General features: G+C 38.5%; 2 protein-coding genes across 4 annotated transcripts in view; one reads left to right on the forward strand and one right to left on the reverse strand.

The window, feature by feature from the left end:
* Nucleotides 1-833: 833 nt before the first annotated feature.
* On the reverse strand, nucleotides 834-7,926 carry rnaset2 (ribonuclease T2). Its single transcript, XM_051380536.1, has 10 exons — nucleotides 7,758-7,926; nucleotides 6,594-6,671; nucleotides 6,432-6,486; nucleotides 4,722-4,771; nucleotides 4,404-4,461; nucleotides 4,204-4,268; nucleotides 3,177-3,290; nucleotides 2,884-2,929; nucleotides 2,687-2,761; nucleotides 834-2,531 (listed from the first exon to the last, which is right to left on the reverse strand). The coding sequence occupies exons 2-10, from the start codon at nucleotides 6,662-6,664 to the stop codon at nucleotides 2,325-2,327; spliced, it is 741 nt and encodes a 246-aa protein (XP_051236496.1). The 5' UTR covers nucleotides 6,665-6,671; nucleotides 7,758-7,926; the 3' UTR covers nucleotides 834-2,324.
* A 2,947-nt stretch (nucleotides 7,927-10,873) lies between these two features.
* The window catches only part of myom2b (myomesin 2b), a 31,504-nt gene continuing 14,576 nt past the window's right edge, over nucleotides 10,874-27,801 (forward strand). Inside the window, exons 1-20 of one of the 3 annotated variants that reach the window (XM_051380442.1) lie at nucleotides 10,884-10,989; nucleotides 13,994-14,097; nucleotides 16,690-16,747; nucleotides 16,996-17,150; nucleotides 17,363-17,449; nucleotides 19,799-19,887; nucleotides 20,372-20,422; nucleotides 20,591-20,755; nucleotides 21,183-21,344; nucleotides 21,523-21,664; nucleotides 22,454-22,653; nucleotides 23,267-23,320; nucleotides 23,459-23,586; nucleotides 24,258-24,441; nucleotides 24,569-24,743; nucleotides 24,837-24,958; nucleotides 25,276-25,463; nucleotides 25,826-25,952; nucleotides 26,152-26,330; nucleotides 27,552-27,666. In XM_051380442.1, the coding sequence (XP_051236402.1) occupies nucleotides 14,015-14,097; nucleotides 16,690-16,747; nucleotides 16,996-17,150; nucleotides 17,363-17,449; nucleotides 19,799-19,887; nucleotides 20,372-20,422; nucleotides 20,591-20,755; nucleotides 21,183-21,344; nucleotides 21,523-21,664; nucleotides 22,454-22,653; nucleotides 23,267-23,320; nucleotides 23,459-23,586; nucleotides 24,258-24,441; nucleotides 24,569-24,743; nucleotides 24,837-24,958; nucleotides 25,276-25,463; nucleotides 25,826-25,952; nucleotides 26,152-26,330; nucleotides 27,552-27,666 (2,464 nt within the window). In that variant the 5' untranslated portion in view covers nucleotides 10,884-10,989; nucleotides 13,994-14,014. Of the gene's footprint in view, nucleotides 10,990-13,993; nucleotides 14,098-16,689; nucleotides 16,748-16,995; nucleotides 17,151-17,362; nucleotides 17,450-19,798; nucleotides 19,888-20,371; nucleotides 20,423-20,590; nucleotides 20,756-21,182; nucleotides 21,345-21,522; nucleotides 21,665-22,453; nucleotides 22,654-23,266; nucleotides 23,321-23,458; nucleotides 23,587-24,257; nucleotides 24,442-24,568; nucleotides 24,744-24,836; nucleotides 24,959-25,275; nucleotides 25,464-25,825; nucleotides 25,953-26,151; nucleotides 26,331-27,551; nucleotides 27,667-27,801 lie in introns of all 3 variants that reach the window. The other 2 variants (XM_051380443.1, XM_051380444.1) reach the window with 2 other exon arrangements.

The raw sequence follows: 27,801 nt of genomic DNA on the forward strand, positions 1-27,801 counted from the left end.
GTACAGTGTGATCTGGTTGATCACAGGGCATGTGTGTGAGTGTGTGTGTGTAGGTACTTGGATCTGTCACATCAGCAGCTTTGCAGAACTGCAGTGTTACATAAGGAGAGAGAGAGGGAGAGAGAGAGGGAGGGAGAGGGAGAGAGATGGAAATAGAGACTGAGAGGGGGGGGGGCTTTATTAGATGGAAGCAGAGGGTAAATCAGGACTGCTGCTCTACCTGGGTCATGTGTCCGTAACTGACCAGAGCTGTAATTTTTCTAAAATAAGGTTTCAAGTTCTTCAGCCAGGCTTATTCACCTCAAACGCCCAAACTATGATCCCCAAACTTGGAACGTCACTAAAACCAGAGCTCATAGAAACTGTTTTCTCATGTTTGACCGGATTTGGACCACATTTAGAATAGCTGGTACGTAGTTTCAGGGCATTTTAGCACTATTGAATATGTAATCAGACGTGTTTAGTCAATCTGCAGTGGTGTTGTGGGAGGAGATTCGGGATTATGGACTGGTGTCTTTGTCCCGGTAGGATTATGTCTGCGTAAGGAGATCACGACATTAATATTCATACACACAAAGTAGATCTGGACAGATAGACAGACAGGCTGAAATATAGTACTATTACCATACAGTATTATATACTATATGACAGACATACAGACAGAAGATCCCTTTAAAACCATCCTGACACCACAATTTCAGGCAGATCATCTTCTATATTTAATCACCAAGCTCTATTTACAGGTTCACCTTCAATTACATCATTCAAAAATGCCAATAGATACACTATCAATATTGGATGTTACATAATCACAGATGACTAGGAGGCAGATCGACTACACATTGAATGTTTTATTGACATTTTAAAAAATTACATACCATACCATTTCATACCACAGCATTTGTCCACTGTAGCTGTAATTACAGTGATCACTAACACTTCAGCTTACACCGAATCGATTTATCTATGGCAAAAATTCCAAACAGCATCAATAAAAACAAATCCTTGTAGAAATCAGTGGGGGTAAAATAGTGTTTACCAAAATATTTGCTATATCCTTGAGAAACAAGCATTTTATCTGGACAGGCAAAGATTATGCATAATGAGGTTGACATCTTGTGTAAAGTATTGTGTTTGGGGTGTGTCTTGAGTATTTTAACTCCTATCTACTAAAAATTAAATATGCAGAAAAGACTATACCATTGACTTTATACACCATACACTATATTTACTTTCTGGTCTATACATAATGTATAAACTATTGGCTTTAAGCTCACAAATGTGATAAATGGCCCTCTTTCAGCAACATAGACACAGACCTAACCAGGCGTGCAGCACAACACTGAATAGTGGCTTATTACTTCACAAGACATCAGAAGGTAGCTAATCATTACTACCACTAGTTTATAACATCTGAAAAATGATGATGTTGTTGTTGCAAAGCAGCAGTATTGGGCTAAAATGATGGCCCTTGCCCCAAAAGCCCTCAAACATATGAATGTTAGCCCATATTATTTCTGTAGTGATTTAATCATAAAGAATGGCTGCTGTCTTGATATGCTGGATTAATCACTTATCATTTCACATCACATCACATTAAAAGTGGAAAAAGCACTTATTTGATAACTAAAAAATACAATCAAAAAAAAAAAAAAAGATGTGTGGAAAAATGTGGTGTAAAATATGGTTAGCGGAATCAGATCGTACACACTAGGGTTCGACATCTTCACAATCAACATGAAGACTCCTGCAAATTTGACAAAAGGCTCCACTCATGTGCCGATAAGATTCAGGCACATTAAACTGCCCGCCTGCCTGACCTGAACTCACCATAATGCCTCCTGTTGAGCCGTGGATCGGATTCATCTACTAGTAAAGGTCAGGAAGGGACATAATTCCATTAAAGCACTAAGTAGTAGTGGAGTCTGTGTGTGTGTGTGTGTGTGTGTGTGTGTGTGTGTGTGTGTGTGTGTGTGTGTGTGTGTGTGTGTGTGTGTGTGTGCGCGCGCGCCATGGCTTTTATAGGATATAAAAAGAATAATGCACTTAAAGGTGATTTTTTTCAAGTACCTGTCACAGCCAGAATTTTGATGCAGTTAAAAAAGGTTTTCAGATTGCACTGATATGAATAGGCCATATTTGACAAAAATTACCATTAAAAAAAAAAAAGGTATTATGTTCATTGTGAAGAAAAAAAAACAACATAGCTAGTCAGTGTGTGTATGTGCATGCTAAATTACAGTACAGTTGACTGGTAAACAAAGATTCAGTCTTTGAGTGCAAAAGTAAAAATGTAAAAGTAGGGTTTTAGTGTGTTTTCCATTTCAGTTTGTATGTGTTTTAGGTGGAGGGTAGTAAACGGGCAAATCATGGTCACACACACTGAACCCAGATGCTTTGTCAACAGCCATCAGCTTGTCCCAATCTCTCTTAGACATTGTTTCCATGGTAAACCGTGTCTCACAGTCCAGGAGAGTGAAGTCAGGGTTGAAACAGATCTCAATCTGCCCCAAAATCTGGAAGTCAGCATTCTGTCAAACATAAAAGCATATCATTTAACGATATGTCTGCCAACGTTTGAAACTTAAGCTTAAATACAGCACTTAAACATTCTTGAAAAGTAGCATGCAAAACACAAATAGCAAATTAGGACTTCTTTATTTGACTGAAATTAGGTTTTACATACCATTGACGGATGGACACACTGAATCTTAGGTTTGATGCCGTAGAAGTTCTCAATGACGCCTTCAATTTGTGAAAACTACACATGGGAATAGCAAACGTTAGAGGCAATAACTCATGCCACAGATTATTCCTTACATATTACTAATATTTGGGATTTTAAAATACCTTAATTAGATGTTAAAATATAAATTGACTTACTGTGTAGTATTTTTCTGAAGGGATGATGTCAAACTTCTTCAGGATGCTACAATTACAGAAACACACATTTGTATTTAAGGCTTTGAGGTGCTAATGCATTTATTCAGAGTGACCGAAAATAAGTATATAACAGTAGTCAGTTTCTGAAACCAAAATGTGGACAGCAAATGCGAACAGCATTAGCAGGAACACCAAGACAGTACTAAGAGATGAGACATTAGACATTGGTTCTGAGGATAGATGTGTGCGTATGTGCATGTGTGAGGGTGTAAATGTGTGAAAATGTGCTGTACCTGTCCAAATCCACTTTATGGTACAGTTCCAGTGCCTTGCCGAAGTATTTATGCTGACTATTCAGAGAATCTGCTTTGGCTGCACATGTACCATGTTTGTGCCACTCATACTTCCTGTTGAAACAGACGGATAAACAAAGAAATAGCGATAGGTTTTACTATTATCATTTACACCAGGAACACACATGATAATTATCATCACAATTTGGCTAATGATGACTGACTTCAAGATCATAGAACATCTTCACTGATCAAAAATAGGGAGGTCACCATGGGCAGTAGACACACAATATCTCGTGGTGTGCGGTGGGCTACGTTAACCTTTTTTCTAGTATATTTTATTATTTACTTAACTCACAAAATACTCCAATCTGGTCACTTTTCTTTTCCCTTCAGTACTCATTCACACACACCAACTGGTTTCTAACATGCATCGTCTTGCCCCGGTCCGCCTCTTTCTGTTTCTCTTCTCCCTGTATGTGTCTCTGGTGACTTCTATCAGCAGTATCTTTTGTAACTTATGTTTTGGATTTTTTTTTCACTCACAAATCTGTTTTCACAACAGCAGGTGAGTCGTGTGGGTAAGGCTTGTTGTTAACCATGTTGGTTTTGATTGAAACAGTCGAAATCAACGTGGTACCGAATGACATCGGCACCAACTGGTGTGTTCACTGCTGTTCACTCTTGATTTACCTAGTTTGTGCTTGTACAATATTCACCATGTCCACATCAGACAACATCTCTCTCTCTGTTTCTATGCAGAGCGATTGTCCCTAGTACATGAAGGGTAGAGTGATGGGAAACCTACTAGTTAATCGATTGTGGATACTCTGGCTGTGACTGGGAATGAGAGATGCTTTTCTGAGGCAATAGTGCAAAACGGATTGTTAGAGAGAAGTGTAAAAATATTTTATTTCCATTATGAAACTGGTGGGACAAGTTAAATTGTGGTGGGCCGCCACAGTCTAGGTAATTAATAGGAGACACTGATCACTATTATACAATACAGTAGTTATTATCACAATACCAGAATCCAGCAGACAAGGGGTTAAGCAAGTCAGGCCAACTCTTCTTCATGTCTGGAAGCAAATCCTGAAAACACACAACCAAGAACAGATTTGTTTTATCTGTCAGTATACCAACTGGAGAAGAGGAGAAAATTATTAATTTGCCTTCCAAAAGTCAGTAATGCCAATTCTACTGTCACACTTAGGTACAATATTGTACCTCTATTTGAGAAGAGTTGAAATGCCACGATGAATTGCAGTCAATCCCTTTATCTGGCCTGAAATGCAGAAAGATTCACGATATTAGGTCTTATTTTCTTCGTCTCTCACACACACACACACACACACACACACACACACACACACACACACACACACACACACACACACACACACACGGAGAGAGAGAGAGAGAGAGAGAGAGAGAGAGAGAGAGAGAGAGAGAGAGGGGGGGGGTATTACAGGTAACAGGTAGTTGTTCAGTAATATTTTCCATGAAAAACACACTCTTATCTGATTAAAAACCACACACACATACCAGAGTCCATGTAGTGTCCAGTAGCTAATGTTGGGATGACAGTGTTCCATCTGAAATTTATTTTAAAAATAGTACCGTTATTCCATCTGAACACATAAACCTAAAACTTTATTCTGTTTAGTAATTAATATTCACTAGTATCCAGCTGGGAGTGTCTCATTGAGCTGAAATATAGTTACAACCTTAATGAAGACACAAGATTAGAAAAAGATTGAAATGAACAAAAAGCTACTTATTTCTAGTATTGATCGTTTTTGATTATCGTTAAATGAGCCAATAAATTGTTTTGTCTATTAAATATCAAATATGTATTCTTTAATTTGTATGACCAAAAAATCCTGAAGGCATTATTAATGTTGTAGTATTTAAGGACGGTGTTGCTTGATAAAAGACTTGCGTGATTGATGACATGAACTATCACTTTAAGGGTACAGTAGGTCATGCATATTGCATTTATATTGGCCAACCACCTAAAATAAAAAAAAAGTTCTTCCTCTTTTTCACTGTTGACTAAATAAGGGAACTGCAGAAATTTTGTGGCTTTGCCGTTTAGGATCTACATCTTTGTCTTGGTATATCCAAGTTTAAATCATAAAGCAAAATGACACCTAGAGGAAATGAACAGAAACAAATTTCTACCCCAAACAGAAACTTATGACCACATTGTTGCCAATTCAAACCTTCTTCTGACATACAGCCAAACGATTCAATCAGAAAGGTTCTCAGCAAACATAAAAAGCGTGATAAGTTTAGTAAGAGTATAAAAAAAATGGGATGTGTGTTTTGTGTCGTGACGCGAGTTGAAATCACATGCTCACGTGTTTAACAGAATGCTGTCTAATCAAACCAGACTGTTGACACACAGCCAGTCTCATGACTCATTGACATCACGTGACATATAAGGATTAAATGAGAACTCACTGATATAGTATATAGGTTACATACATGGGCAATATAAGAGGGCAACATTGTCTCAGGATGGGACATCAAGTTATTAATTTGTCAAAATCATTAGATTATTATTATCTAAAGCTACCCTCAATTTGTCACTAAACTAGGCTTATCTAAACCTATACAGAGTATCCATGAAACAGTAAGTTATTATGTTTCTTTTTTTTAAAATGTGTTTTGACTCTCAGAACCCATTGTAATCCATGGCTAACCTGCTTTGTTGCAAGGTTTTTATTAATTTTTGCTAGTGCAGGAATAGATCCAACCAGACATACATATAATATTTCGGCTAGGTCGACACATATAAGGTTAATGCTGGAGTAAGAATGCTGCTCATGAAAACACACCGAAGCTCATGAGGCTCTTGAGTCGACTGTGAAAACTGAAACCTGACTCGTCAACCACAGGCTGCTGACAGTGTAGTAAACCAGAAACTTCTTTGTCATAGACGTCTTATATTGATTCAGTGACTTCAGTGAGTAACACATGGTTGGGGTAAAAGGGATTAATAATCTAGAGTTAAGAAGATTTCTCAAACATTTAATTACACATGTCCAGCAGATATTTTGACTTGTCATAGTAGGAAAGGCTCAGGTTTTACTAATCACATAAACAATGGGGCTGTTCCGTTCAAGCAGCTAAATGGCAATCATCAATTTGATCACTTACACCTAGGCTTCTTCAACTGTGATATGTCAGATTGGATTCTGTGAAAAAATCTTAAAGAAAAACAAATAAACAATGCAGGAAGATACTTACACTACAGAAGGTGGTTGGCCAGTGGTGGGTCAGGATCAGTTTGGTCCACATGTGCCTGAAACACATACATTAAACACAAAGACTCAGTGTTATACATACAAATGGAGAAGGAGAGAATTTACATTCATCTATATGTACAGTATATCATTTTGCTGTACTTACGGAGGTGAAATCACAAAAGCAGAGGACAGTGCTACTGCCAGGCAGAGCAGGAGAGGAGTGCAGAGCCTCATGTTTGACCTAAAAGAAGATAACAGCTTTGTCAGTTAACGGCCAGTTTTATCCATAACTCAGTACTGAACTTCAGAATAAGCCCATGTTACTGAAACAACCACGTAACAACAAAATTAAAACAGCATTCAGAGTGACTGTGGAGAAAAAGTAAATTTCTATAATAGTGGATTTTTCATGAAACCATGTATGACAAAAATGTTACAAGTTGGCCTGGTTCACTAGGCAAGAAGAAAAAAGGCACAAGAGCACATTGACTGACTAAAGGAGAAAAACAGGTTGTGGCTTCCACTGGGGGAAGTGGGTGCTGATAAAAACCTCGTATGACAACTTAATTAGGCAATCAAAATAAACTGCAACCCATCAGTCTCTACCCCAAATAAACAAACAAGGACATGAAATATATTTGAAATTCCCTTCCTGTACACACATTACCTGGGCCAGTTCCCTAAATCCCATCAATCATGGAAGATTGATTGATCAAATAAGTTCAGATAAGACAGACTTTATTGATCCAACACTGGGGAAATTCATGATGAGAAATAAGGATAGAAGAAACAACCCAATTCTGATTCTGACAGTGATTAGGATTAGGAGAGGATAGATCTTTCTGCTCCCCTGTTTGTGTAAATACAACAAGAAAACACTACCAGAGACTGTTAACTGTCGCTTCCTGGCACAGCAGTGCAGCTAACAGTTCAACAGCAGGAGGGGAAAAATGGTGTCCGACAATAACACGTTAACACTCTCGCACTGTGAAGTACAACAAGTACAAGTATGCTTAAATTTTAAACAACTCAGAAACACTGAACTGTAACTTAAGTGAACAAAAAGATAGCGACGGGCAACTTTGCAGTCAGTGGTCAGGAAGAAGAAGTTAACATCTTTCTGTAGTTAACAACTTAATCTAAAAGGTACGCTCCTAATCCTGTGAAAGGCGGCTTTAAAAAAAAGCTCCAAGCACTATCTTAAACATTAGCCTGCTAACCTACTGAATCTTCAGTCAGCAATTATTATCGCCATGTAACCACAAATGACACAGCGATAAACTCAACTTCACTTTAAACATATATGCAGTGTTTAAATCGGTCTCACCTTGTATCGGATATGTTGCAACAGATGTCTGTGGATGGTTACCCGGGAACGCCGCGCAGTGTTTGATTTAACTTAACTAGGTTAGTGAGTGCATTAGCTACATACAAGCCCTACAGTCCCAGGGCACAGTCTGTTGTTTATGTCCATTACGTACTGAAGCCGCCTCACTACCTGCCAGTGCTCAGCCAATCGGGAGCGCCGTAGACGTCTTGCGTCATCACGTGGTAGAATGGGTTGCTTGATTCGTTGTCCGGACCCAGCCGGCTGCTCCTTCTTCTCCTGGAGCCTTGTTTGTAGTGAGGCTTTGAAAACCGTGTTGGCTGGTGTAATAATGTACAATCTTCCTTTTCAAGGCATCGTGCACTACAATGTAAAATAAAATATTAGTAGCCTAAGTTTTAATGGTGATTTTAGGACAGTTCCTGTCACATTTTGTTTCATGTTACAGGTGGCATAATTATCATGATTAAGAATGTATTATAACACCATGATCTCATAAGTAGTATTGATTTTTGTAACTAATTCAGATTTGACTGAAATGTCAGTTCTCTAACAAGACTGCATTCTGATGAACACCATTTTAGTGATTTTGGAAAGAATATCAGTTTTTTATATAGAACAGCATTTGTGAAATTTGGAAAACTGTCCATAAAGTGTGTCAACAGAAAATGTCAATTTGACAATGCGTTCACCAAAAATAAATCTGTAGTCAGTTGTATTAACATTATATGAACCAAGCGACAAAAAAAATTATTATTCATTATTCTAAATGTATATATTTCTTGTGTGTTTAATATAGAGTCCTGATACAAGGGCCATGAACAGTTGGACATGCTGGGGGAGTTACTGTATATCTCCATTGTTACTCTGTGCATTAATGTCTTTACAGCTGCTGCCGGTTTTGGCAAGCTGCCATCCTCTATGCCTCTAAGCTTAACAGAAATCATGTGACAGGTTTACCAAGCCCAGAATGAACACACTCTGCAGATAGTGGAAAGGGACCGTTGATATCATTTTCTGTCAAAATGCTTCATATCTTGGTCAGTGTAAATCCAAGATCCAAAAATACTTGTGTGTGCTTGGTTAGTACAGTTTACTATATAGTACTAGTTTTTTTGTGTATATTCTAAATAGTGTTAATAGAGAGAAAGTCAACTAAAGGTATTGTGTGCCTACCAGCTGAAATATTCTGACAGACATTCCACTTGGTAAAATGCTCTGCACTAATGGTTCATAATTTAAAGTTAATCGGACAGGCCTGACTTATTAAATGTATGAGTGCCCAGGGGTTTCTTTTAAATAATGACTCATTATAAGCCAATGTGAAAAATAAAGTATGTCAGGAGACTAAAATAAGAGAATAATTCATATTGTTACGTCTCCAGGGATTGCAGTGTCAAAGATGTTGCCTGTAATAGTAAAACAAAACATCCAATTTGATGAAGCAGAGATTGACAAATACAACAAAACTGTACATATATTTTAAAGATAACATTTTTTTCAATGCCATTTCTTCCTTGGTCCATTTTAACACCACCTCATTACCCCGAAGCCCTGGCTTACCAAATGTCAGCAACATAATGTACTAAAGTTATCACTAGGCTTTGGTTACAGAGTGTACAACCATATGACCAACAGAGGGCTCTTTTTGACCACAGACAGACGTCAGTTCTGTTTTTGACGTAGACAAAAAGGGAGAACAAAGATTACAATGGTGCAAGAAAGTACAATGGATATCTGCCCATGTAAGACATTAAGTATTTATTAAGGCATAATATACTTTAAAACTCCATATAATTTTCATTGCAGGGTCCTATTGAGTCCTGGTGACTCTTACCTCTCACAGTTTAACCTCTCAACAAAATGCTAACCCCATGCATTTTATACTTTGTATTTATTTGGATGTTAATCTCACTCAAAATGTTACATTTTCAAATGTTATTGTGTGAGTGATAGGAATGGCGACCTTGTAAATCCAAAAAGGATGCCTGAATTTTGTTCCTTGGAGAGGTCAGCCTCAGCTATCTTTCTATCCATTTCAATTCTGTGGAAGGTACTGTTGATCTTTAATGTAACAGAAAAAAGTGAATTACCAAAATACTACTATAAAACTTCTGCAGAACAGTGACCTGCTCTGTTTCCAAACTACGCTTCACCTTCCTTTGCTAGTATCGATCCCAATTCACACATTTACAGACTTTATTGATTTTATGGAGTCTGTGACGGTGCTTTTATTGGAGAGTTACAGATTTCAGCATCAAAGAAATTATCCGCCACATATGCTTTGTTTTGTTGCCTTCTTATCTTGTGTCTTCTTCATTGCTTTCTTTCACTCTCTTCTATCTGTCTGTCGTCACTCACACATCACGCACTCCTCCCCAAGCCCCCACCCTGCCGCTCTCTCTCTCTCGTTAATTTTTTCAAAATGTAACTCCATTTTGTCCCATCAGATGATTTCGCCTCAGATGTGAAATGTGTTTCACAGCTTCTCCACTGTGTCAGGAATAGTCTAGCTGTAACTGTAGCTAGTTTTATAAATAGGCCCTGGCCAAAGTTCAGCATGCGACACAGTGTCTCAAGACGTTTTTGAGTGCATATGGAGAAAGATCTTAGTGAGGGACTTCAGTACTGTCTCAAGGATTTTAGATTTTAGAATGTGAAACAGTCATATACTGTAGATATCCATTTCCATTTTTTAAAATTGGTGTAAAATGTTTGAGTCTAAAATGCTGTCTGAAATATGTTTTATTATTCAGCAACTATGCCATTGTGATATGGACGGAATTATAGTAAGAAGCCTTGTTGCAGTGTGGTTCTTTAACCATATTGTTGCCTTTTCTGTAGAGCTAAAATGCTACTTATAAATGTGTTGCATGGCCCACCATAACATCACCATGGCCCAATTCTTTGCATTGTTTGAATCAGCTAGTATACTTGAATAGCAGTTGTTTAGCATCAGTTGTTGAGATAACAGAAACCAGCAAGGGCTAACATGGACTTTACTAAAAACTGTAATGGGTAAACTCTGTTAGTCAAACTGCTTCTAGTGGCCCTGAGTCTTGAAGGATACTGGTTATATATAGGTAGCTCTCTCCTTATAAGGCCTTAGGGAGAGGCAGGTGGGGGTTGAATGGAGACGGGTGGTGGTTTTGTTGGCCTGGTACTTCGTTTAGGCTGACTCCCTGTGGATTCAGGCTGACAACCGAAGTCGCTGCAAAAGAAGTCTCAAGGGGTAAGAAAAAACACAATTTTATTATCTTTCTGTTGCGATCTCCTCTGGATTGTCAGATATTTAATCTACTTTTGTTTCAAACTGAAAGTGTAGCAGGTGGGATCAGTGGGATGGAGAAATAGAGAACTGTTAGGGTATGCCCAAGAGATGTTGCATGGCCCCTAACCAGAGCTGATAATACTTAAAGTGATGAATGATAGGATATATGAATTATGAAAGCTGTGCAACTGAATTGAAATAAATGAGTTAACCAATGTTTTGAGCATAATGGCCATAATTACCTTGTTTGAGACAGGATAGATAGCCAGCAGGTTGCTCTGTGTGTTTATTATAGTAAGACTAATTGGTCAAATGGACTCCCACTAGACAGTCAAATTTGTTTCGGATATTTGGGTCTGTTGTGTCAGTGGACAAATTGCTGGTGTGTAGTTCTGGAACACATAATGTGTTCATCTTCTCATTTTAAATGAACAAACTTACAAGTAAAACCATTAATGTGTCATTGTATTACCATTGTCAGTAGTTAGCACACAGCCAAGTGTTTGGATCCAAATAGCAACTGTTTATGATAGAACTACAGAATTTCAGAGGTTTGTACGTTTATGGTTGAGAATTTTAGAGGTTTACTGTTACAGACGGAGAGGGTCAGGTGTCATTTGGCAGGCATTTGTGCTGTTACAGTATTGGCCAGACTGACAGAGGCAGAGGACAGCCACTGGGGCATAGGACTGATGGGACTAGAATATGACGTTCATGCAGTGACAACTTGCCTGTGGTGGCCACTGGCAGTTGAGTTTAATGCTTTAATGCTCTTAGGAAGCATGATGTCTTTCCACGTCTGTTTGATTTTTGATTTTGTGACATCAGCTGTAGAAGGTGCTATATAAATAAACTAACCACAAAAAACAACTGGCACTTAGCTGTGAGTGATTTTAGTGGTACATCTCTGTGACACTGTTGAACAAGCTGGTTCATTGTGTCTAACCACAGAACATTTTTTTCATGACAAGTAAATCATTTGGAGCTTTTCACTGCACAACCACATGATTCAAGCTGGAATGTAACAGTCATTATTGACTTTAGGGGTCAGAGGTGAGGAATTAGGGCATCATGGTCTTATCTATTTGATTGACTGGCTGCGTGCAGTTTTGGGGCGTTTCAGGTGAGTCAAACATGGGTTTAGTGATAGGTATGATGACCCTGAAGTGTTTCAGAGATGTGGAAACGGGAGTGTCTTTGCCAGTGGAGCACGTCTTAGTAGCTTTTAGGGTGAGGATGGGGAGGGAGAGTCGCTTTATGTTTCATCTGAGCTTATTTCTGGTCTCTAAGAACTTGGGTGATGTAAGGCAATTATGTTCCAACGCCACTCTGTGTGCATGATGTAAGACAAAGTTATGCTCCTGCCTTGGTGTGTACTGAAAACATGTCAGGCATACAGCGAATAAGAAAATTAGTACAAATTACTTGGAAAGTGAATACTGTCATTACCTGAAAGTAAAAACACACACAAACAATTTCCTCGAATAAATGCTCTACTGTTAAACTATGAATACAGACAAATTCATGCTGCATTCATGTGGATTCAGGCACTATCTTCCGGACAGCATGGGAAAAACAAAGAAACCATCAGACAGAATGGCAGGGTGGCAAAATGAAACATGCATGATGCTGTGGCTATGGTGATGTCTTATCGTTTACAAAAAAATTGAATAAAATAGATTATATCAAATTATTTAGTGTGTATTGTTTTCTGTAACCGAATCTCGTTGTCCAGATTGCCCTGTCTGCTGTTCTCACCTAATCTTACTCTCCTGCTCTCATCCACCAACACGATATCCGGTTTGCTATCTACCGTCTGCTTGAATCCATGTGAACTCAGCGTTATAGTTTCCAGATAAACTCACTTATTTGAGATTTAAATACAGTGCTGAGGCTCCTCGACTGTATTTTCGTACAAAGTAAAGGCAGTGCATTTAACATCCATGAAACAAAGAAGATGCACATTCACAAATGGTTGATTGGTGAGAATCCCCAAACAAAACTTTTTTTAAAGTTAAGAAGTTGAGGTTTTTTTATATTGGAAGTTTTCATTAGTCTGCTGCAGCAGTGAGCAATGAGCTAGCTAAATGTTTTTGAAGGCACATTTGAGGAAACAGTGATACGTGTGTGGCATTCTTTCTTTCTTTAATTTTTTTGTATTTGTGGTAACATCATTAGTGTTGGATTCATGCCATGTTATATCTCAGTTCTGTTCAGCTAGGGAAGGTTATGGCATGTGAATAATAGACACTTGTAATGACAAGAGCTGTATTTTGCTCACACTAAGTAACTATCCTTTCATGTTTCATTCAGTATCGTTTCATTCACTTGTCTTTAAAGCGGAAAATATTCACAACTGTTGACAACTGTTCAATAAATATATGACTGCTTGTGCTGAATTCGGGGTTGTCATATTGATGGACATGGTCTGGTTCAGCTGTACTGTCAGTTGGTGTTCATATACAGTACTGGTCCAAGAATAGCTTACAGCCATGCCTTTTGTTTACGTATGTGTACACATGTGTTTCTGTGTTGCTGGTGTCTTTAAATCAATATAATGTCACCTTGTCATTCCTAAAGCTGACAGTAATGCTGCTGTGTTTGTGTGTGTGAGACATTGTTTCCAAACTCTCATGTGTCCAAATTCCAGGAGGGTTTTGCAGGGGGCGAGGCAGTCAACACAAATATATTATCCACTATTCATACTACTCATTGTTGCACAACACCAAATCATTAATGAGAAAGACAGGACTGTACTTTTCGTATAGTTAACCATCTATTTCCTTCTTTACAGTTGTCTTCATTAATTCCTGAAGTCACTTTGACAATCCTTAAGGGTTGGTAGCCCTTGGTGTTTCTGTATGTTGGTGTCACTGGTAGCCCTTGGTGCTTGTGTATGACTTGTGAGGATCTACTGTACTTTGTTAACATGTCAGTCTGTGTGTGTGTGTTGCTGGTCCAACAGGTCGGTATCTACGGTGTCACCATGTCAGTGTGGATGAAACGTGGGAATTACAACCATGAATACCACCACAAACAAAGCAAATATGTGGTAAAAGAATACAGCAGGTATATGCTGCACTCTAGTGCTGTATGCAATTATAACTAAAACATTTAACAGTAGTATTGTAACAGTAGTCAGCTTTGTCTTTGCTAAACCTAAAAATGCAGCTTAATAAGCTAAATATAACAAAATAACCTAGCTTAAAAACGCAGACTAGGTTTAAATTAAGAAATCTTTCCTGGTTAACAAGCTAATACCAAGACCAAACTAACCCCACGCTAAAACTGAATTTTTTCACATGGGATGTCCCAGGCTCATCTTTTGAATCCATATCAGGGCTGATCAAAGCATTTATTTTTTTTACAATAGATCATTATTGACGATATTAAGCTAAATCCAACTTGAGCCCATAGTAATTTACAGCTTCCTTACACCCCACTGTTAAAACACTGAAACCTATTTGCAATGCACTGAAGTGCAAGTGAGTGAACTGCACAGTTTTAATGAAGGTCTTACGTATTGAGACTACACTTCACTGAGCAGGTTGAGAAAAACTGCTCTGGATTTGCATTTGAATTTGTTTGTTCTTGTGTTTAAGAGAGGCTGTTGAAACTCTCAAGCAGCAAAAGTCTGATGCTGATGCCTTTTCCTCAGATTAAATACAAAACACAAAAGGAAAGTTTTGATGAATAGTGACGAATAACTTGTACTAATTTTAAAATATGTCTGACTGGGAATCTGAATCATGTTGAAATGCACATATTAAGTTTTGATTTAATCAGGATCAAGTACATTTTTTTGGTAAGTGTTTGTGTGTGTGTGTGTGTGTGTTTGTGTGTGTGTGTGACTTAAGAAGCATACCATCAAGTACTCTGGCTGCTGTGTTTCATGACTATATTTACCACTTAAAAATATCTTATTCTTGCTGCTGCTTACTTTTCTTGCTTCTCTTTAAATCTTTGCTAATAAGCAGCTAACCAGTGCACAAGTTTAACACAGTGTTCAATAATGTAGTAGTACTGATTCTGCTAATATAGAGCTTATTTCCCTAACCAATTTCCTTATCTTTTATTTAAAACTCAAGTAAGTATGAATCCTTTGTGTATAATATACCATGAACAATGAATTACTAATAAAATAGGCTACAGGTTAACTATTGTATGTGAAAAATAATAATTAATCAACAGACTTGATAAAAACTCTATGCAGGCACAACCACATATGATCTTTCCTAGTTGTCTAGGTGACAAAGCTGTTTTTCACATTTACCCACTTTCCTGTACAGAGCAGCACACCAAACATTACATGTTACATGCTAATTAGAACAAACCCACAAATCCCAGAGGCTGTGTAAATGGTCATCATACCCCAACCTGGCATCTACTTGCAACACAAAAACCAAGACATATTTTTGGTCAAGAACGTCCTCATCTTCCTCTCTTAATATGCAACACGCCTTCTCCAACCTTGTTCTCATCACAGTGGTCCCCACACCAACTGCTTCATCTGCAGCTGCCATCTTTTCAGGATCACCCTGACTTTCCCTTTGCAGGGCAGTCCCCTCTTTTTTCCGGTGGCAGTGATGGAATGACTTCAGGCCTGAAGGCTTTCTGGACAACAGTGATGAAAGACACAGACACAGAGCTTCCCACTGCTGGCTGTGTCTTTGCTTCTGACAATCTCCAGCTCCCAGGCAACAGGCCTGTTGCCAGCCCTGGAGCAGCCTCTCAAGGGGTTGGGCCTTCAGTGGCATAGCCTGCTGAGAATGGGATTTGGCAATGCGCAAAACATATGTATAGCAGCAAGAAAACATCCAATGAATCCATGTTGTGCAGACATACAATAATAACCACATCTAAAGCTAACGATTCTGAGGCACAAGAAACCTTGCTTTCCTGTCTCTACTACGGAGAGATCATGGAAAGTGTCCTGCATACTTTGCATGAACTGGGTTCACACCCTTTTTTTTTATGTTGGCAGGGTTTAAAATCATGGGACTTTACTCTGAAGTTTGAAATGCCTGTCAGAAGGAAAAATACCTATTTGAAAAATAACACAAATAATACAGTAACCACAAGCACAACCTCTGAACTTGTCATTGTACCACTTCTTAAGTCTTCATGAATGCCCGGTTGGGGTACAACAGCCCATGTTCCAGCAAGTACTAGGTGGGATTAGTGGATCAGTACTGATTGACTTTACTGATCATTTCACAAAGAACTACCCTCATAGAACTAGGCATGTAATGGATATCCTTTGATACAAATGGATATATTTTTAATTTTCATTTACAAGTAGTTAGTTAGTCATAGTTTTAAAAAATGGCAAGAAACAATGTGGAATCCGATTACACGCCCTGTCAATCACTGGCAACACAGACTGCATACAGCCTGTATGCAGAGACAAAACAAACACACAATACAACAGCAAGCAAGCAGCACCAAACACCCTCAATAGCACAAGGCATTTTTCACACACATGATTATTATTGCTTTGAAACCCGTGCTGAGAGATGAACCCTTAAATGCAGCTAATGTCTTCTTACATATTTTTAACAAATGTTACGTAGTGTTACAGTATAAACATACTAAGTAGGTACATGTTCAAAATCACATATAATCACATGTTAGCAAAACTGACTCAGTGTTTGTCTTTAGCTCTGAGGCGGTGGAGGAAAGATATGAGCACAAAACACGTGTTCACGTCCAGGAAATGGTAAGAATCTATTGACTTTTCCAATCCAGACTTGCATATAAACATTGCGTGAAAATTGTGTGTAATCATCTGTACCTGAGCTCATATCGACACAGTGGCAGTTGAACCACATTGTTTTGGAAATGTTTATGTGTGGAGTTTATTAATGTCAGTATGTTATAATATGGTGATGTGGAGATGTGCGTGAGTAAGGAGTGTATATTATTTATGTGTTTATTATGCATTGCTATTCCTGATTCCCTGTCTAGATAAGTGCAAAGATGTTGGACAAATATGTGCGTGAGGGGCCTATGATCAGGGGACCAAAGTTCCTGGCCAGACTCAGATCCCACACCGTGTTCGAACACACTCCAGTCAAACTCTTCTGTACTGTCGATGGCTTCCCCATGCCTATTGTAAAATGGTGAGTCTTTTAATATGGTAATACTAAAGCTGAGTCTATTAATAAAAAAATGTTTTTTTTATGAAGATAGGTAGGCGTATCACCACTTTTTCTTTTCTTATTTCAGATATGATAGTAATATGATAGTAAATCTTAGTGGCGATGTTGAGAAAAAAAGTCTATTACGGTTTCACATCTTGATGCTGGTGAGCTGTAATTTCCCTCCATTTTAGGTATAAAGATGATGTGATTCTGGACGTGTCCTCTGGAAAGTACCTGGTCGAAGCTAAAGGTGGAGTCCATTCTCTGGAGATCCCAAGGTACAGTGTGTGTATATATGTGTCTTCTGTGACTGGAGGGAGCTTTGTAAAGTCAGAATTCAACAGGGAGCAGGAATAATTTGTGGCAGCACAAGGTACAATTAAAGGTAGCAAGAAATGCATTTAATGTTGGCTTTAAGGATACAATGAATGTTGGTGAGTAACTTTTTGTGTACAATGATTTCCCCTGGTTGTCTTTTATATTGTCCATTTATTGGGTTTGTAAGTGACCACTCACACCTACATGTAACCAATCATGACACTTGCCCTCATGGGCCACTGACTGGTTAATCATTGATCCCAGTGACTACATATTAAACCATCTTGTCAGTCCCACTGGGATGGCCACACAAAGTCAGACTAGAGTAATAACGTCAGCCGACTGACTGTGTGGGTAGGCTGTGTGCTTAAAGATATGGAGGGGGGGAATGCATATCCCGCTCTCCCTCCAGTCTTAGGAAGCTCAGCTGTTCGACTGCTGACCTCAGTGGTACGTGATACTCCAGGACTCTTCAAGTCATCACTCTCTCTTTGGATCTAGTCACCTTTAGCTCCTTCTGTCTGTTACTTACACATAGAATAGCCAACTGCCATTACTCCTTGTAGAGAAATAAACACCATCACTCTCCTAAAACTCACAAGACTCTTAGATACAGTATATTACCATTAACACTGAATTCTGTGTGTTTTAAGGGAACAAAGTGCAGAATGGACAAAATGATTGCTACCATCAAAGGCTTAGGATGGTATCAAAGTTTTGAAAAATAAGCTAACTTAGAAGACTGTAGAGGAAAAATCTGCTTTGAATTGCAAATTACCAGTTACATGTCGTAATTTTAAGCCAGGCTCATGACAGAAAGAGGAATGCCCCCCCCCCTCTCAATCCTTACACCATGATATTTCTGTACGCTCCCTCCTATCATCCCCTACAAAGGCACACACACACACACACACATACACGCACACACACACACACACACACACACACACACACACACACACACTCTTGCAGCAGTGCAAACATTTCTGTGCATTAGAAGGATTTACTGAACGCTATTATGATCCAAAATAAGAATACATTTGCTGCTCTCCCTCGGCTCCCTGCTGCAACTCACTGCACTTACTTCCGGCAGTAATGTCAAAGTCATCTCCTCTTCATCGCCTTTGCATTCTGCACGGGCTGAAATTCCCATGCTAGATGATACTGGTGTAATATGAGAGTTCAGAAAAGTTGGTGAGAAGAGCGTCAGAGTGAGAGAGAGATGAAGAGATGAAGAAGATGAAGAGACTGAAGGATAAAGAGAGAATTAAAGAAGTGAGAGGCTGAGAAACGTGGCTTTGACCTCAGTAGCAGTCCTTGTGTGCCTCTTAGTCTTTCTCTCTACATCTCTCCCACATACACCTTAGCCAGCAAATGCATTTTTCTATGATGGCACCATCTGAAAGCAGAACTTGATTGTCTAGATCAGTAGCTTCTGCATCTTGTTTGCTTGGGGCTAGCTAAGATTGTCGAACATCTGTGGCTCTAGAGGGAACACAGCATCTCATGTAAATATGATTTAGAGCATTCCAATAACAAGAGACACAGAAGGGGAAGCTTTACATCTTGCAACTTGATCACACCATGCATTTTGCAGCAGCCAATTTTATTGTAAATTAAGCATTTTTGTTAAAATGCCCTGGACGTTGAACCAATGCTGACTGAAAAGAACTGTCATCTATTCACAAAGAAGACCAGATTAATGTTACAGCTTTGTTGCACTGTCTCCAAGTAATATGTCTAATGCCAAGTATTGTCCAAGCATCACTTACAGTAATCTCCCCAGAATACGTATGTCAAGTAGGGTCAGACTAGACACTAGAGCAGGAGCGCTGCAAGTTAAAACCAATACCTTCCCCAGAGAAATGGACCCAGCAATGTTGCAGCTTTTACTGTATGTGTGAACAGGGCTTCGCACAATCTTTACTGTGCCCGCTCAGCTGCTGATGATCCCTGGCAACATAATGCATTCAGTTGGGAAATTAGTGCTCATTCGGTGTATTACTTTCATACATACATTGTAAAAGCAAATCCCACTGACATTACTTCAGTGGTTTACAATTAGTCCTTTTGGAGCAGATCCTTTAGGATATCGTGTACGTCTAGTATGTAGGCATTTTCCATGTTTTTATAGTCACTTTCAACATCCCTGGCTTGATATAAGGCAGTGAAGAACCTTGTTAGGATAATCCATGGTCTCAGTCACACATATGTTGGCTATTTAAAGAAATATTCTTTTGATTAAATACAATGAGAGTCGTATATTTAAGGTATACTTAACGTGTGTTTTATTATGTGTGTATATTTAGCTGCTCAACTGATGATACCGCCCAGTACACTGTGGTGGCTGGTAACAACCATGGACAGGCCTCTAGTCAGGCCTCCATCATTGTCAAGAGTAAGTCCTTCTATCTGATTGTTGTATCTGATGTTGTAGTTTTTATCATACATTGTCATGTCAAGTTCTTGCACTACCAGTTGCAAGAGGATATCAGTGGGTTCTATAAATGCCTATAAATGATATTTTAAGGCAGAGCTTCACCCTTATCTCAAGATTAGCCATTAGCTAAGATCTAAACTACTTTACTAATAATACATTTATTATCTTTATTTGCAGGACTCTGCAACTCTGACAGAGCTAAAGCTGTGTTTTCTAACATCTCTGTTCAGTTAATAATAACTGAAGTTTCATAAACAAACCATTTGTCATTATATTTAGCTGAGGCACTTGGATCCATACCTGCCCATTTTAGGCCATCAGTTTTCCTTTACTGCTATCAGTTACCATTTTTCTGCTTGTTCAATGATTACTTACTTAATTATTACAACTGACTGCTGCTAATAATGTTTAACTTTTGGTGTGTTTGTTTTTTATCATGTAGGGTTTAAGCAGGAAGAGGAGTCCTGTCCTTATGCATGGCTGCCTTACACTGGTAAGCATCATATTTTCCTCCAGCTCCGTCTTAACATGTCCAGAAATCACAAGATCAGGGAATAAAATATGTCTCTCTTTTCTCTCATCATAGTAATGTGAAGCAACCACCAGCCATATTCCCATCACTCTTATATTCATAGTTTCTTCCTTTCCCCCAATTTCTCAGCTGCCATGCTTCCTAAGATCCACTACACTAAAATCAACATCACTTTTCTGGAAAAGTTTGGGCCTGTTTTTGCGACTGAGGGAGAATCTGCATCACTGACTGCTACTATGACCCTGACCCCCAACCTGGCCAACCTGCAGCCTGAGGCACAGTGGTACAGAGATGGTAATTGTTATGAAGTTGCATTTTATGACAAAGTAATTACACTATAATTGCTATTAATATATACTGCCTGCCAAGGCGACTACCAGACCCAATTTAGCCGACACGCAGCCAAAGGCACAGAAATGGAAAAATGGGATGAAATTGTTATGGACACTATTTCTATTGCTAATTAATTATAGTGAAAGTAGTTAAATACACTCTAGCAATATACCCCCAATTCATGAGTGTCTATAGACATTACATAAAGGTGCCATGTGGTATAAGAGCAAATTGTTATAAGTTAATCTTTTATATTCTATATTCACTATATGCAATAAAACCACATGTTTAATTTATAGAAACATATTGCAAGGGCAAGTTTAAAATGGAGGTTTATAACAATTATGCAGGAGGTGACAATGAATTCAGGATCCTGTCTCATTTCCAGACACACGTCTGTTTGATTCTAAATGGGTGAAGATTGAAACTGGCAGAGGAGTCACCACCTTGACTCTTCCTAACCTCTTCAAAGATGATGAAGGCCTCTACACACTACGCATGGTCACTAAAGGAGGCACTGCAGAACACAGTGCTTTTGTCTCTGTCTCAGGTGAGAGGAGTTGATAACTTGAAATCAAACACCAATGATTACAATTTGAAACTTGAATCATACTGGGTTTTTATTTCATTGTTGTCAACATAATACTTGCCTGTTTTTTGTGACTGTTTGTTATTTAGATATGTATTACTTACTTATAATGAAAGTGTGTGTGTCATTTTGTGCGTAGATGGTCCCCCCCCAGTCCCTGGTGCACCTGGTGCTCCTATGGACATCAAGATCCACGATGCCAATAGAGACTATGTCATTGTGTCATGGAAGCCCCCAAATACCACCACAGAGGGACCAATCCTGGGATACTTTGTGGACAAGTAGGAGTTACTGATATAAACACCATAAATAGATAAACTGACCAACATAAAGACAAACTGATTACTGTAAGTCATCACATAGTGTTTGTTTGATTATCAAGCTACAGCTACAGTATGAGAGTACTCCCTTTTTCTCTTTACTCCTCCATTTATTTTCAGATGTACTCTTATTGACCCTTTCTGTCCCTACATATTTAACCAATAGAAGCTTAAATGCGCTTGGCTCACTAACTTATAGGAGTCTAAACCAAGAATCATTTGTTTGCAATCACCTTTTTCATATTTCTTGTAACAGAACTACATTTCATATTTTTACCAAGCACCATAAGGGACAGAAAATGATCTCTATGTAGCTCATTTTTTGTTGATTGATTTATTACTTGACCACTTCTCAACTCTTACTTACAATGTTGAATCCACTGTATTCTAATGCACTTGCCATTATTAATCACTATAATAATTTACTCAGCTACGGCCTCTTATTACTGCATGAAGTTCTGAAAGTATTCTTGTGCTCGTAATTTTGAGTTGCACCATCTTGTAGGATCTTGTAAAAATCTCTTCTGCAAACCAAACCTCTACTACTTCAGAACATAAAATTATTATCTGTTATGACATGATGATTAAATAACTTATGGTCTCTTTTTGAGCCATAACAGCATGATACCTGTCAAATATCTAACACAATATTGTATTAATGTAAGCCTAGGTATATAATAAGGTTTTCTTTGTGCTTTCTGGAACTTTCCTGAACTACTTTTCTTGTCTCTTTTGATCTTAATTTTACAGATGTGAGGTTGGAACTGAAAACTGGACCCAGTGCAATGATCACCCAATTAAGATCTGTAAATACCCAGTGTCTGGGCTGTTTGAAGGACACTCCTACTACTTCAGAGTCAGAGCAGTCAACTCGCACGGAATCAGCAAACCATCCCGCATGTCTGATCCTATCGCTGCACTGGACCCCACTGAGTTCGCCAAGCTCCATGGTGGGTTTAACTGGAAATGTCACCCCTACCTTTTATATTACAGAATTTGAAGATTTGAAATGCGTCCCACCTGTAGTTGCTGACAAATGCCAAATGTCACTGCTGTTTTGAATGGAATATACACATGACATGATCATATCAATATAATGGTTGTTTTGCTACTTGCTTTCATTGACTGGACACAAACACAGTTCAACAGCTAATTTGTGAATGTTTCCACGTTATTCAATACAAAAACAAATCTTGGACACGCACACTTCAGAATTTATTGCGTGTCTGATCATTTTGTTTCACTGACCAAACTATTTTATTGGACTCTGCTACATTTAAGGGTCATCGTACAAAGTTTGGTTTATGTTTGAATGATGTGGCCTTCTTTTGTCAGAGCAGTTGTCCTTCTGTTACCGTTGATCAACAACTGACATATATTTGATTATATAATGTGATGATGGATAATATTTGATCCCAGTGTGCTTATTTGATACATTTCAAGAACCACAAAAGAACATTTATCTAAATCTCTAGCCAAACAAAAACATTTGACCAAATAAACAAGTACTAGAACTTCAACGTGAACATAATTGCTGATAATGTTGGTTTTGCCTTCCTGTAGCCATAAAACTTGGAGGAAAAATAGACGTTGTGTCTTACCATGATGAAGTGGAAGGTGAGTTGTTACTATAATTAATATATATCTATTTCTTGTTTATAATATCTATAATATCCAGTTGCAGGACAACAGTATATGTCTCAAAGTACTAGTGTGTATGTGTATTTAATCACCTCTCTGTGTGTTTGAGTGTAGCTGAGGGAAAGCCTCCAGGTGCTCCATCAGGAATTAATGCCTCAGAAACAGACAGGACATATGTTGTTCTGAGCTGGAAAGCTCCTGCATATTCCAGCAAGGCTCCCATGTGGTACTACATAGAAAAGGTAACAAACAATGTCATCAATGCTGCTTTGAGTACAACAGTGTACACACTGTGCTACTTAGATGCATGCCTTATCAGTGTAAGAATGCACGTTCTTCTATGTTTGAAAGCCCTTCTCTACTCCAGTAAAGCTGCTGTGTGGTTCGACATCATCGGTGTGTGAAAATATTTGTACTCCTCTCTCTCCTTGGAAGCAAAGGGGTGGATTAAAAAAAAACAGGATTACATAATCAGAGGCACATACAATGGTTGGTTGAATAAATAAATTAAATGTGTGAATGACAACAAGTACTTTCCTGTACAATGCTGTATTTGGCCCAACAATATTAATTTCATTTCTATAAATTCTATAAAAAAGGCAAGACTGACTGATTTGAATGGTTAGTAAAGATGACAGACTGATATTAGGCAAACTACTCTAGTGACCATACCATCTTCACTGATGTAGAAGATGATGTTTTCATGCATGATGAAAATAAAAGCTTTTTTTGTGCATGTTTCTGATCAACTACACTAGATAAGACTATTTTGAAGTTACTGGTTTAATCTAAACAGTTAGATTTGTCCAAAGATCTGCAATAAGTCCAGGCTCAAATTTAGCAAAGCATATCACTACGTGTATGTGTAGTATCAGTAAGCGCACTTTCTCTCTCTGTCTCTCTCTCCCCACAGTGCCTGGCAGACACTGGTGCATGGCAGCGTGTTAACACTCAGGTTCCTATTCGATCTCCCCGTTATGCCGTATTTGACCTGGCAGAGGGCAAACAATACAAGTTCAGAGTTGTGTCTGCCAATATGTATGGAAACAGCGAGCCATCAGAGCCAACTGGACCTATCGAGACTCAGGAGCTCAAAGGTCTGTTTCTGTCCAATTATTTATAGTGTTACACAGATGAATATATTTTCTACAACAGTGGAATGAATCCACACTTAAGCTGTTGATTTGTTTAAGATTGCCTATGAATGTAAATGTTTGTCTTCAGGTGTGCCATCTGCTCCCGGTCAGGTGATTTCTACCAGGGAAACAGACACCTCTGTCCTCATCCAGTGGGCTCCTCCAAAGGAACCCAACAATCTGATTGGCTACTATATCGACCAGTGCGTGAAGGGGTCCAAGGACTGGACCTCGGCCAATCACAAACCTCACAAGAGCACCAAGTATGTTTTCAAATCAACAAAAAACATGCTGTATTGCACACAAATGTGTCTTTCTTTGATTACGTGTGGGTTTCTGTGGCTTTGTTTCTGCAGGTTTGTGGTTAGTGGTCTGACCAAAGGAGAAACCTATGTGTTCCGTGTCCAGGCTATTAATGAGCTGGGTCTTAGTGATGAATCCCAGGAGTCCGCACCTCTGACTGTTAAGGCTGCCCTCAGTCAGTATTACATTTTTGGTTATTATTATTGATGATGGTGGTGAAATGGTGATGATTATCTGCTACGTACTGGACTGTGATGATCATTTTGATTAGATTTTTGACATCACTAATATGTCTTATGTTTGTCATTAGTGTTGACCGTAATGTTTAATGTATGTTATTTAACGTTTTGGTTTGTTTGGACTGTAGTGCTTTTAAATGTGGACCCCAGGAAGACTAGTTGTGTTTTAGGGCCCAGCTAATGGGGATCCTAACCAATAAATAAACACATTCTTTGTAACTATAAGCATTGAAATTCAGTACTGCCTTTTCAGCCATCCCCTCTTCTCCCTACGACATTGGACTGCTGAACTGTGACGGCCATTCAATGGTTCTTAACTGGAAAAAGCCTCTTCACACTGGAGGAGCAAAGATCAAGGAGTATTACGTGGACAAAAGACGCAGCGGAACAACCATGTGGAGGGAGGTTCACATCCCACCACTCACAGAAAGACTTTATAAGGTACCATAACATCTGTCAAGCTTACCTTAAAACAAACGGAAGAGGAACCTACAATTTTGACATGAAGTGTATCCAAGCACTTCAGTTAATTGTTATTTGATGTCACAACAAAGCTTAAGTCACATACTTTTGTTTTAAGTATGGTTTGGTTTGGTTTTCCACATTCTAAAAAAAATATCTGGGTCCATTAGGATCTCTGAATAAGCAACTTTTTAACCAAGCACTCATTTACTTTAACTATCCACTATTTCACAGTGGTTGTTTTGTGTCGGCTTGTGTAAGTTTGGATAGCAGCTTGCCCAGTTTGTTAAAGATAATGATGATTGGCATTTTATTAACCACGGTAACTGTTTTATTGACAGGTGGAGGGCTTGACAGAGGGAGCAGTCTATCAGTTCCATGTGTATGCAGCCAATCTGGCTGGCCTCGGAACAGCTTCCAAACAATCAGCCGATTTCACCTGTGAGGCCTGGACTATGCCAGAGCCTGGTTAGTAAACCTCTTCTAACTGACTCACTGGCAAACTTTGAAACCTGCCTAAAAAACATGAAGCCTATACAAGTTAAGGGCAATCATGCTCATTTAAACCAATTAGCCTTGAGAATTAGGAGAAAGAGAGTGAATGTGTTTTTTGTTTTTTTTACACAAATACAAATTGTATGTAATCTCTTATTCTGTGTGTCTTCAGGCCCTGCCTATAACCTGACTTTCACTGAAGTGAGAGATAATTCATTGGTGGTTGAGTGGCAAAAGCCTGTCTATGCTGGTTCTGGACCAATTACAGGCTATCATGTTGAATACGCTAAGAAGGGCACTTCTGAGTGGACCACAGCCAATCAGACGGCTGTCAGTCATCGTTTCTTCAAGGTGAGATATAACCAAAACATACTGAGAACATGTTTAATATTATTTATGGTTCATTTCTTTGAGGGTTACATTAGGGTTAAGTATGAATATCTGAAATCTTTTCATATGTGCTATTTTAAGTCAAAAACGTGTTTTATTGATTAAGAAAAAAATAAAATACTATGTATATTTTGTAAAAAAAACTGCCCAAAATTCTCTAGTTCTCAATTGTGAATGACAATGACAGTGAAGTTACTAGTTTTTAGATTTTGGGACTGCTGGTCAGCCAAAACAAGCAGTTTGAATACGTCTACTTGGGCTTTTGGAAATTGTGATGGGCATATTTCACTTCAATCAAGAAAATCATTGACAGGTTAATCAATAATGAAAGTAATCATAAAGTTATGCCATATATTCTTGTTTTCTTTTTTCAGCAGACATTGGTCACAAAGTGTAAAACAGCTTCTGGCATGGCAAAAACTAACACACACCTTTACTGTAGAAAATGTTATTGTTGCAGAACTGGTGTTTGGTGTCAGCATTGCGGAAACAAGTTACTATTGTTCTACTATTGTACATTGTGCTCCTGATGCTGTTCTATAATATTGTTTACAAACTTCTGTCCATTACATTTCAGCCTTCAGTACCAGCCTAAACTGTTTTATTCACACTGTTGCATAGTACATGCGCTTACATTAAACTGTATGATACTGACACCTAGTGGATAAAGTAAAAAGTTACTGGGTTAAATACAGAAGAAAGAAAAAAAAAGCTAAGACAGTAGATGGATATGCTTAGAATGAAAAGTAGTGGCAATTTGGTGATTTATTTACGTGACATGTAAAGTCAGTCAAAAAAACATTGTATGTATGTGGTACCTGTGTAGTGTGAAGAATATTTAGTGACCTAATAAAACACGGGTTGCAAAACAGTACAGATTAATTATGAGTGAATAAAAATGTCATTCATTTATTTATTGCAAAAAAAATGGGTGCTACTATATGACTATATATTATGAATTTATTAGCTGCAGCAGCTGCTGGATCTCAGAATTTACTACAGCTGTCACTCAGAAACTGAGAAATCTGCAGCGGTTTGTGATGTTGAAGAAAAACATACTGCAACAAAGTTAATGTCACAGTTACCGTCCCTGTCAAATGTCCCCAAACTAATGATTAACACTGGTGCAGAAAAAAAATCATAGCTCTCTTCCCTTCACTAACACTTCTGTTTGTTTCCTAGGTAACAGGTCTGGAGGCGAACACTAGCTATATTTTCCGAGTACGTGGGGTCAATGCTGCTGGAGTGGGTATGGCCTCAATGCCATCTGACCCTGTGTATGCCAAGGCTGTGGCAGGTAACATTTATTTACAGACAGTAGGAGATTATTATTATGGCTTTGTTAAGTTGGAATGATGCACTTTGTTGCGAAAGTGCTAGAGGCAAGATGAAAGTTGCAAGTGGAGAAGAGAAATCTAATAAAAAAACCAGT

The sequence above is a fragment of the Dicentrarchus labrax genome, unplaced genomic scaffold, assembly GCF_905237075.1.
Source record: "Dicentrarchus labrax unplaced genomic scaffold, dlabrax2021, whole genome shotgun sequence".
Taxonomy (NCBI): domain Eukaryota; kingdom Metazoa; phylum Chordata; class Actinopteri; family Moronidae; genus Dicentrarchus; species Dicentrarchus labrax.

Bases quoted from the DNA above. Each gene is read 5' to 3' on its own strand.
- rnaset2 (XM_051380536.1), bottom strand. From the start codon at position 6,664: ATGAGGCTCTGCACTCCTCTCCTGCTCTGCCTGGCAGTAGCACTGTCC. The intron at 6,487-6,593 runs GTAAGTACAGCA...TATGTGTTTCAG, and splicing joins GCTTTTGTGATTTCACCTCC to GCACATGTGGACCAAACTGA. The intron at 4,269-4,403 runs GTACAATATTGT...GTGTGTTTTCAG, and splicing joins TCAACTCTTCTCAAATAGAG to GATTTGCTTCCAGACATGAA.